General features: G+C 40.7%; 1 protein-coding gene across 2 annotated transcripts in view; it reads right to left on the reverse strand.

Moving 5' to 3' along the window:
* Positions 1 to 1,822: 1,822 nt before the first annotated feature.
* SHISA9 (shisa family member 9) overlaps positions 1,823 to 12,057 on the reverse strand; it is a 181,643-nt gene continuing 171,408 nt past the window's right edge. For both annotated transcript variants that reach the window (XM_068699265.1, XM_068699264.1), the window contains one exon: positions 1,823 to 4,537. In XM_068699265.1, the coding sequence (XP_068555366.1) occupies positions 4,167 to 4,537 (371 nt within the window). In that variant the 3' untranslated portion in view covers positions 1,823 to 4,166. The remainder of the gene's footprint in view (positions 4,538 to 12,057) is intronic.

The raw sequence follows: 12,057 nt of genomic DNA on the forward strand, positions 1-12,057 counted from the left end.
CTATTATGTCACATTTTTCAAATGAATTGATTTAGTGTTTTAGCATAAAACATTGAAGTTTATCTTCCCTCATTAGTCACACTCATCTGCCATTACCCTCCTAAACATGGTCCTAGACAATGTATAGCAGGAGAGCCAGCTGGGCTGATTGTGCAGTTTGCTAGAGCAGCGTGCGAGTGCTGCAAGAGCCGCGCTTGGAGAGTAATAATCCAAGGTCCAGTGGTAAACTGATACTTCCCAGCCTCTTTCCTCATTTGAGTTATCCACACCTTGACATTAAGCCTGACAAAAAGTTATCTGACAAAACTGACGAAAGTTATCTGAAGCCATATATAAACGATAGACTTAGTCATATGGCTTTCCCACCAAAAACTGTTATACGGTCGGTATAACAATTAATAGGTGCAGGCTGCCCAAGGAAACTTACAACATGAATTGCATCAACTTTAAATTTGCAACGGTAAGAACATGTCCTGGAAAATAGGTGAGAAGATGGTAGAGCAAATAAGATTTAATTATTAAATTAAATCAAATGCCCACAAATGAACATGGAGAAAAGAAAAGGATGTAACACAAGTCAGTGGAGGGGAGCTAGGAGCAACCTTTCAGAGGGCAGATCCAGAGAAGATGCTTTTTGTTTTGTCCAGGGAGAGACTACTAATGGTTTAGTGGGAAGGGCACTTGAAAGAATATGGTGCATAGGAGAGAAACAGTGCAGCTGGGTGAGTATGACAAACAGAGCAAAGAAGTAGACGGTTATATCTGAGAAGGAGCATGTTTGAAAATTCCAGAGGTCATGAGGAGGGAAACTGAAAGGTGAATGCAATCAGTCAGTGTAGCAGAAGTTAAGGTATGCATCCCACAACTCGCAGATGGGATGAGGCTGAGGTATGTGGTGATTTTGTGCCTTCCCGATTCTGAGTTATTTAGGGGTCTGGAAAGAGGTTGATGGATGTGAGATAACTCATGGGGACCTGTGTAAGGACTAGCGTCTGCTTTATGTCTTTTCTGGTATTTTGATGTTAGGTTGTAAAGGCAGGAACTGGGCTTCTTTATTTTTGGCATTTGTTTGACACTTTGATAAGTGTTATGGCTTCTTAGGAATGATAAATGAATTATTTAAAGAATTTGCAGTAAACCATGCACCGAGCTGATTCTGAAGCTAGCTAGGTATCCTGATTCCTTGTTTCTTCAGAAATTCGCCCAATATCACTGCAGCAAAGCAAAGAGAAGAAGCTACCAAAACACTCCCCTCTTCAGAGGGTTCTGTTCACGGTCAGGTTTACGAGCCATTAGCAGTAATGAGAACCTATAAAGGACATTTCTGTTCCAGCTGGCTTGGTGAACAGATGTTGTGTACAGGTTTTTCTGTAGTGAAAGTATAAAAAACCTGAAGCAATGTATACCAGTGTTTCATCTGTGCTTGCTGGGTAGCTCCAGTCCCAGGAAGCAGTTGAAGCTTACTGCAAAACTCCTGTGCAGTCATGAGGAACAAGATCTGGACCTATGCATTCTTACCTTATTTTTCTGTCCTCAAAACCGTAATTTAACTGATCAAGTGACACAAGCTGTGTCACATGGAACTTTGCAAGGCATCTATACCTGGTATGTATTGTTACGTTGTATGTAACATACATTGCACGTATGTAATATGTATGACGTGTCTGCTTTTCAAAGAACCGCCTGTTCACAAGACTACCAGCAGAATCAAGCCATCATACGTGCTGAGATGAACACTGCTGGCTTCAGTGGAAGGTTCCAGAAGCTCAGTTAATTCTCAAAGCTTGACTCAACAATAAAAGCTTAGGAATGAGCCAGCAAGTTGGATTCACATAGAATCAGTTTTTATTGCCAGGTAAGAAATTCATATTAATATAGTGAATACATATGTTTACAAATAAACATTCTTAAAAAACAAACAAACATTTTTTATTGTAGGAAGTATTATTGGTATCATAAACTCTGTAGTTAACAAGTATTAACACAGTTTTACTTACAGAACATACAGTTACTAAAATATTTCCACATAAAATATGCTCAAGTTACACGAAACCTGTGTGAATTAGAGTGCAGCTGTAATGTGTATCTAAAGCATATGGATTAACAGCAACATTCCATAAAAGGTCAAATTAAGTCAGCCAGTTGTGAAGGCAATAAAAATTAAAGGAATAAAAGTAAGATAATGGAGAGTCTGGGTTGTGTGCAAAGTATTTCTCCCGTGGGCTTTGTCCACGTCTGATAGTCTTAAAACATATGATCATACAATTTAGCAGCACACTTATGGAGGGGTGCCGGTGCTCTCAGGATGCAAATCAATCTTGAGATAGCTTAAAAAAAATGGTCTTTCCACTTAACCATATTTGAAATTCTTAGCCCTTGCATCCTTCAGACTAAGAAGAAACACTGCCAGTCAGTTGAGTACAGTAAGAAATGCCACTTCCAATTCTTGTTACAACATAACAGCTCTCACTCCTCCCTGCATACTCTTCCAAAACTAATCTCAAGAAGAACTGACAGCTGGTGAGAATTCAGCTGTAGTAAGATAGCTAGTTAGGATTCAGCCAAATGACTTGTTCTGGGGGAAGGGCAGGAATTTAAGTGCAAGACTGAGTGTGTTGCCTGCCTTCGGGCTGGTGCAGCACTGCCTGCCCATCCCAATTGTGTTTACCTCACTGTGGATGTGCAGAGATGTTACAGGCCCGAGACCACAAGGCTGCTACCAGGGCCCAATTCAAGAGTGGTTTTACTCACAAACAAGGCATCCAGCTCTTCAGAGCCGCAGCCAAAACCACGAGTCCAGTTGTTTGTTTAGTTTAAACCCAGACCTCTTTGACGTCTGAGGCTAGTCCAGTAGACTCTTCCATCAAATAGTCTGCCAAGAGGGAATGCCACCATACAAAGCCAAACAATAGAGACAATATACCATATAACATTTAATTGAACTACAAAGAAGAACTACTATGGCTAAAAGCAAATACAAAATGAGAGACTAGAGGGAAAAAGGTTAAGTTGGGAAAATTGAGGGGCTAACTCAGTAGTCTTGACTGTGCAACCACCGCATGAAGATGTAGTCCAGTTCCCCTTCAGGACAAACAGAGGAGGCCGAGCAGGACAGAACCCTTGTCATCCTTACCAAAACATGAGGAAATAGCGTAAAGGAACAGAGGGGCCACTTTGAGAAACAAGACTGTCATTGAACAATAGTAATACAGTAAAGGCACCACCCACGCTTATTTTCAGTCTGAAGCAGTTGAAGATAGGCAAAACATTTAGGTGAAGTAAAAGTCCTGACAGTCTGCAAAGTGAGAATTGTCACCATCTGCCTGAAAACAGGAGGACTGAGAGGAAATTTTTGATGCCCTTATTCCTCCAGCAGCTTTCTGTGTCACATAATCTCTCTCTTCTTGTTTTGGAGGTTCCCAAAAATTTCAAATCAAAGTAAACTGAAATAAAATCTTCTGATTTTTTTTATCATCCCTCAAAACTCTCTACCAGCCAGAAGTGTCCCACATGCTCTTAATCATAACAGTCTTCTTGAATTCCAGGTGAAAGGAGTTTTTGTCCCTTATTGTATATATATTTTTTGCGCTTTCTATAGGATGGTATACAATAATAGATGTTAGGGGTTGTACCAAGATGCTTGCTCTTGGCTTTTCACAGGTCTAGTGATTGTTAATAGGTTTTATACAAAATTCCTCACTGAAATAATAATATATTACAGTGTATTGTTCTCTCTTTCTTCCTCTGTCTCAAGGCAGGAGCATAGAGTAAATGTTTAAGCAGACATAAAGTTTCTCTAGATTGTGCTACTTCTCATCATGGATTTTAGTTTCAAGTAAAAAAATTTAGTCACAAGGGTTTGTGTTCCATTGTGAAATACAAATGGAGTTTGTAATTCAACCTTCAGTGTGTATTGCTGAATGGTATTAACCCACTCTTCAGTCTGCAGTTAGCTGGCTACCAAGTGTGTCCAGGTGGAAGTTCGTTCCTTCCTTCTTTCCTTCCTTCCTTCTTTCCACTCCCATATTTTTGTTTTTTTTTTTTCATTTTTTTATATTTAAATTTATTTTTTGCCTTTCAGTTGAGTGTGTGTTGTGTGTGTATGTGTGTGTGGTTTTTAAAGGATTTCTTTAAAATAAAAAAAAAAAAAAAAGGGAAAGAAAAACTCAAACAGTTACTTCTGTCTTGCTGTTGGTTATGAAGTATGGCTGTGGGCCCAAATAATGCTGGCTCCGGGTTGTCAGTGGGTCGCTTAACGTGGGGTCACCCATGCCATGCTTTCCCTTGTTCGCGTACGCTTGCCGTCTAAGAGACTGGTCGTTGGGATCCCAGGTCTTGTAGTGGGAATTGTAGCCTAATGGGTGCGTGTGGATCTTTGCCATTTTGGACTTCTGCCCGTTCTGTTTGGTTAGGCCACTGTCGATTGTGTATGCTCTGTCGTCTTCTATGCGCACTGGATGGAGCGGCAGGCTCCCCTTGGCAGCCAGCTCTGCAAGGTGGCGGCGTTTGGTATAGAAGTCATCGTTGACTTTGTCTGCTGTTCGGATTAAAAACGGGGAAGGAACAAAAAGTTAGTTGGACACAAGAAACTGTTGTGCAGTTTGTAATAGGTCATGCACAAATCATCTGTGGAGCCAATACGATTACAGGTATGTCAGCAGAAGAAATCCATACCACCCCCTCCACCTGATTTTCTCTCTGTAGTATGTCAGTGGATGGCATTATGCTAGGCATTATATGGATGTATATGCAGGCAAAAACGTGCTGTCCTTTAGCAAAAGACTGTCCCTGGCCAAATCACTCGGTTTACGCTGATATTTATTACTATGGGGACATGTCCTGTGGATCTTACTTCACTTGCACTGCTTTAGCGTGAAAGGTACTTTTAGAAGGTCTTCTATAATTCATTTTGGATAACCAAGGAATAAAGGCAGTTCTGCCATTCTTCTGATCATACTACTGCTCCTCTCACATAGCATAGGAAGTTTAGGAACAGTTCAGAATTGTATAGGCTTTCTCTGAAATGCAGAGACATCTTGGGATGCCCTGTTGCATCAGAAGACATCTTTTAAGTGCAAGGGGTGGTTGGATATTTAACTGAGCCAGTTGTAAGGTCCAGCTGTGTGAGGAGGACCACCTTATGCTGAGTAATGCCTCAGGGCAGAATAAAGAATGGGATCACTTCTGAACGGTTGGAAGTTCGCTTCTGCTTTATGGGGCTGCAAATACTTTGGGCTGCTGAAGGTTAGGTATTTACACTATGATTTTACAGACAATGAAAATCTTAAATTCACGGTCCTGACATCATTTTCCAGCGCCAGTGCTGCTACGATATACAGCAACAGCCCAGCCAACAAATACAGCATTGCAGTTCTCAAATTAGGATTTTGCCCTCTGCGATTTTCTGGACAAGAGTATGCTTTTGCTCAACTTTGATTGTTGTCATGGCTGGCATTTATTTGGCCTTGCTTAAAAAGATGAACCTTACTCAGGAAGCTGAAGGCATTCTGCAGCAGCCCAGGAATTCATTTAAATTTTGAGACTGAGCATCAGGGGCTTAGGGGAAGCTTAACCGAATTTCATTTTGTACGAGCTTACTTATACATAAAGAGGGTTTATTTACCCCCTTCAAAAATCCAGATGTGGATTTCAGATAGGGCCAAGTATACAAATTAACTAACACAGTGGTACATCAGTCATCTGTGGTGTGCCTTGAGTATGTGACAGTGTCAGTTGGGATTTGGCTTTTGCTGCACCCCAGCTATTTTCTGTGAAGCTACAAAAGATAAGGCTTCTCTGCTGAAGTTTTGTACATCTTTCTGTATAGCTCAGCACCACTTGCCTTCAGGACAAGTAGGATTTTAATTCCCTGCACCGTTTTGTTTATTGTCCCTCTTTTTCTCTCTTTCTAGTATTGCTAGGAGGCTTTTGTGGCACTCTAAATTGTCTCCTTCTCTCTAGTTCTGGACTGGATCCTTATGCAAGGTAGTGAAATTTCTATGAGCACCACATTAATCTTCAAGATCAGGCTTCAGTTCTGTATCCCCCTTGTTTTGGCACCTCAAGGGGAAGGAATATTACGAACAGCAGTTGCAGTTTATCATCTGGTGACATTTTTTGTGTAATGACTGTATGACTGGGCTTTGATCTTAAATCTTTAATTTTGTCATTAAAGAGGTGTTTCCTCTTAGATGAACTGAAATTGCTTGTCTGCGCTGTATAATTAGGTTTTACATGCTTTACCCATCTCCATATGTCTCTTTTTTAATTGGTGAGTGAATGCTTTTCTATAGGATACAGGTGTCTTCAGTTTTAAACAAATCACAGAAGATAGATAATGGCCCAGTGTAATTTCAGTACAGGATGGGAAATTGCAAAGAACCTTTGCTAATTCTGACTGTAGATTGTTTGTTTTCATTTGATAAAAGTCATTGAATACTACACACACACACACACAAAAGTTTTATATACAAACTGAATAAAACTAGGAAGGAAATGCAATCTGTATTGCTAATTTCTCATGAATGTTTCTGCTACCAAAAAAAATAGTTGCAAAAAATACATTGTGAGTATACATGAGTATTTATTTGTGTAAATTTTTACATCAAAGACACTGCAAGTTAGCAGGTTAGAGGTGCAAGCTTCTATATCCTTGTCAATATATGAAAAGTCACACTAGCTTATGTAATTTAAATTCAGTCCAGTTAATTATGTCCAACTCTTAATATAGATACATTTGTCTGCCTGTTTCATGTTTAAATTGGTTTAATTTGCATAGAAAAATTAAAAATTAATCTAATATAAGTGGAGAGTAAAATTTTACATTTGTACTTTTAATTTGATCTTAGTTAATCTGCAGCAATTTGTCTGGCATAACCAAGGTCTTTGATGATAAATTGCAAGGTAAATAACATTTTCTGTTTAGAGAAATAACAATTATGATGCAGTTAGATAATGATCTAAAACACTGCAGATAGTTGCATTGCCCGTTTTTTGTAGAATCATAGAATCATAGAATATCCTGAGTTGGAAGGGACCCTTAAGGATCATCAAGTCCAACTCTTGACACCGCACAGGTCTACCCAAAAGTTCAGACCATGTGACTAAGTGCACAGTCCAATCTCTTCTTAAATTCAGACAGGTTCAGTGCAGTGACCACTTCCCTGGGGAGCCTGTTCCAGTGTGCAACCACCCTCTCTATGAAGAACCCCCTCCTGATGTCAAGCCTAAATTTCCCCTGCCTCAGCTTAACCCCGTTCCCGTGGGTCCTGTCGCTGGTGTTAATGGAGAAAAGGTCTCCTGCCTCTCGACACCCCCTTACGAGGAAGTTGTAGACTGCGATGAGGTCTCCCCTCAGCCTCCTCTTCTCCAGGCTGAACAGGCCCAGTGCCCTCAGCCGTTCCTCGTACGTCTTCCCCTCCAGGCCTTTCACCATCTTCGTAGCCCTCCTCTGGACACTCTCCAACAGTTTCATGTCCTTTTTATACTGTGGTGCCCAGAACTGCACACAGTACTCGAGGTGAGGCCTCACCAGCGCAGAGTAGAGCGGGACAATCACCTCCCTTGACCTACTAGCGATGCCGTGCTTGATGCACCCCAGGACACGGTTGGCCCTCCTGGCTGCCAGGGCACACTGCTGGCTCATATTCAACTTGCTGTCTACCACGACCCCCAGATCCCTCTCTTCTAGGCTGCTCTCCAGCGTCTCATCGCCCAGTCTGTACGTGCAGCCAGGGTTTCCCCGTCCCAGGTGCAGGACCCGGCACTTGCTCTTATTGTACCATTTTTATCTATTGCAAGGTTAAGTGCGAAAGTCCCCAACAAGCTCAAGCCACTTCCTTAATTTCTGTAAAAACCAAGCAAGGAAGAGAACAGCCTCACAAGGACTGTGCCTGCCAGTCAGCTGTGAGTTCACTTTTGCTCTTGTTTATGCCACCTTCTGTGTAAGATTTTCAACTCTGTTTCTTATGGAAGGCCGTACAGAAAGTGAAATGGTTAATTCTGTGAATGTGCTTGTATTAAAGTTATTCTAACTAATTTAGCCCATAGGTGCTTTATAGGGCTCTTGTCTGGAAACTGAGATTGAGGGGGAACAAACTAGGCTTTGGTCTGTAAATCCTTGCCAGGGAAATAAAGTAGAAAGCTGGCAAACATAGGACATATGGCTGAGAGCATGCATTTATGGCAGTGATAGTATGGTGGAGCTGCTGTTTATGCCTGTCCCGGTCAAATAATGCTTTCCAGGCTTTTGCCTGAAAATTTCTTTTGTTTGTCTGGGAGTTAAATGCTAGTAGTGAAAGCCAACCCTTCTATCTCATGTTTTAACTTCTTTAAAATCGGCTTCTTTCACCATGCTTTTCACACTTACAGGTAGGCACATGTAGCAAAATTCGGTGTGTTGGGGGAAATACCAGTGTAGAAAATACTGTTTTGGCAAATAGGTGGCACAAAAGGAGCACTGCTAACACCAAATCGTTAATTGTTCAAAAGGACTTTGGCAAGACTTGGAGTCCTCATTTTTGCACAATGACTAGATTATAGGTTTTACAATACCGTTGTAAGTAACCTGATGCTAGTATGTATAGACACATTCTTATAATTTCTAATTTTCAAAGCAGGGAAAATTCAGAAGTGTGACATTGAGCATCGTTTTGTAACAAATATTTTATCAAGAAAAACATTTATACTATCCTGACACCAACTACTTTAAAAATCAACTGTGAATCTCAGGAAGTTCTTTTTTTTCTCTCTCTTTTTTTTTTTCCTCTTAACCATCTCCTATAAATATTTTGTGGATTTCAAACATGCAAAGAGATGTTTTGGAGTTACAGGATGGATTTGTTACATGACCTTGAGTACATGACTCAACATTCCTCTGCCTTGGTTTCACCAGCTGTAAAATGAGTTGTTAACACATTGGAGGAGGTAGTTCAGTGCTATGCAGATTAATTGCTATTTGCAGAGTATACTGAGTTTTCAGACGAAAGGTGCTATAGGAATGCGTCTTGCATAGAGTGCTGTATGTAAATCAGTAAAATAGGATTTAAAGATATCACTGTCACGTTTGAAAAAGCAGTAAAGAATTAGAATTGCAAAACTGCCAAATGAACAATGGTAAAATAAGGGCTTTAATTCTGAATGTTATCCTTTGTGTTCCCTCCCTCCAGTCTTAGCAGCTAATTATACAAATGATCTCAATTTCAATATATTTTTTAAGGTTTTTACTTCCTCAAGGTAATGCACCCACAAATTTAGTTACTGTTGTAGCTGTTCATCAAAAAAAAAATGTTGAAATATGAAGGTTTTCCAACCCAAAATGTGATTTAAAGCATATACTTGGGAAGAGGGAGAACTTGGACTTTTGTTTCTGCTGTGCCCGAAATGGATAACTAATAAAATATAGAAACAGCATAAAGATCAGAAGCAGGACTCCTCCCTCCCAGTTGAGTGCCCTAACTGTTAAACTGAAGAGATGCTTTCTCTTCCTTTGTCTTTCTAGACTAAGAAATCTTGAATTTTCTTCTGCTGCATGGCACAAGTTCATTGGGAAGTGAATCTGGGTGGGGGCTGTCCTAGCAGAAGCTGGGCTGATCCTTGCTGGATAGGAAATGGAGTCTGACATCTCTCAGCTGTAACAGTCATACAGCCAGGAGACCAACATCTACACGGTGGATCCCACCGTGCCTCACTCTGATCTGAATGCAGCGATGTCTTAAAGGAAGTCACTACAGCTGTGTGTTTTATCATCTTATCATCTTGACTGTGCCAGTAGCAGAGTTCATTGTATCTGGTTGGGACCCTTCAGATGCAGACCTCTGCCTTATTCCTAGCTTTCCGTTTTGGTTTTGAAAGGAGATGGCTACCAAGCTGCTTGGGATGGGGAAGTCTTGGAAAGGCCTGGAAAAATTACACACGTGCATTATCAGTGTGTGGTGCTTTCTCTTTCTTGTAAAATACTGCACTTGCAAGCATTTCTCTGTGGACAGTAAAGCAAAATAAGGAGATCTTAGGTAATTCTGAAGCAGTTTCTTGCCTTTTTTTTTTTTTTTTTTTTTTTAATTCTTTTCCTCATTGACAATACTATCATCTTTGTTGGTCCTTATGGCTCTAAATCCTTAGACTTTTTACGTCGAGGTGTAGAATCCTGAAAGATAGTCAAGTCCTATGGCTGTTCTGAAAGCAGGCACCTAGGAGTGGGGAGAAAGCTCTGGAGTAAGAGAGGAGAATCTGCAAAGGAACGAGGCTTGGGAGAAGCTCTAAAGAAAAAAAGAAGAAAAAAAAAGCTTCAATGACCTCAGTGAAAGCTTGGAGTTGGCCAGAAAATACAAACGTAGGGAACTCTATTTTCTCAGTACGGGTTTCACAGAATTGTTTATCTGACCGTATTTTAAGAACTACTTTATGAAACACCGAGCTTTACTCCTGCCACAAAGAGGCTGTATTTCAAATCTAGGGCTAGAGGTAAATCAAGCAAGAAGATGAGAAGAGCTAAAGGACAGGACAGCAATGAAATGACTACAGTTTCATAGCAGTTAACAGCTAAAATACATTACCTGCCTATTTGTAGATGGTTTCTGTGGAACAGTACAGTTCTCTGTATGTAATATTTAACAGCTCATAACAAGGCTTTGCTTCTACAGCCATGGCTTTGCTTAGTCTTCGGTGTAGTGACCCGGAGCTATTGGAACCTTACATTTCTCTCTCTAAGCAGTGAAACTGAAAGCTGAAGGAGAGACGAAAGGGTAGTGAATCCTGAAAGACAACATGAGAATTTTGCCCAGGGAAACACTAGCATGCTGCCTTTGGTGGTGCTGTTGTTGATCCTGTCTGAATGTGTGATTGCTTCTTCGTTTGCTTTTCTAAGCTGGCATCTCAAACAATATGTTCAAAGGCTTCCAAGCTATGAGCCAACTCTATGTGAGAGTTTTAGCAGAAGTTCATGTCAAAATCAAAGAACTATCATTTCTGTGCTAGCATTGGTGTGTTTCTTGGGTGAGGGAAGAGACGAACATGAATCGAGTTCAAATGAGCTGTCCCTGGATATGAGTTTGATCCAGTATATTCACTGAAAAGCGTGTTCCATCAAGTGAAACAACTAACGGCCTGCCCTTTTGAATGAGGGGGTTCAGCCGACATAATACAGCATCGAGGGATTTGCTTTGCCAGACCTGAAGTCTATTGGAAAGCGTAAGGCAGCTAGATGTTGCAGGTAGACATAATCATGTTCGTACCGTGCCAGTGGTGGGTAGGATGATCTGATCGATCTGTGTGTTTTAGCGTGGCCAAGAGGAAGGAGCGGGGCTACATAATGCTTGGTCCCAAGCTGCTCTCTTCTCGTGGGCACTGAGTGGCTGTGTTCAAAGTGGAGCAGTTGGAAACCTCACTGAATTCTAAGAAAGGGCAAAGGCCTTTAAATTTAAATGATTTAAAATCATTTTTGCATCTCTCCCTCTCCATTCTTGTATGGAGCTCTGAGAACACAGAATTCAGCCTGTAGACAGCAATGCATTGATTTCTGTCCTAAATATTTGCCTTTCTTCCCCCCCCCCCCCCCCCCCCCCCCAAAATCTAATACCAGTTTGGCCTTATTTAAGAAGTCTTGAAAGGGAAGATAGTATTTTTTATCTGTGGTTTCTGTCTCATAATTTTTAGTCCCTGCCACTAGTAGGGGTAAGGAAAAATACATAATGCTTGGAGCAACCATTAAATTAGTTCTAATTTTGGTAGAATCTACTTTTTATGGCTCTGTATTATTCTTCTCTTAGCCCTCCTTGCCACTTTATCTATTTACTTTTTACTCACAGAGATCTGGAGAGAGGCCAAGCATGAAAAGGCATCTTATATCAACCTTTTCTTCTGCAGATATTGTTTGAAAGGAGCTTGTCCACCTCCAGACACAGGGCTGCATTTTGTTTTCCCAGTGAAATAAAATTCTACTTTCATGATATGAGACATGATGAAACATAAATATGTAGGCCCAAACATTTCTTCTCTTCTATCAATTACTTTTATGACAGTTTCTGAAAGGCTGAAGAGGCCAGAATATTTCTGGGTTTT

Source organism: Anas acuta, chromosome 15, assembly GCF_963932015.1.
Source record: "Anas acuta chromosome 15, bAnaAcu1.1, whole genome shotgun sequence".
Lineage (NCBI taxonomy): Eukaryota > Metazoa > Chordata > Aves > Anseriformes > Anatidae > Anas > Anas acuta.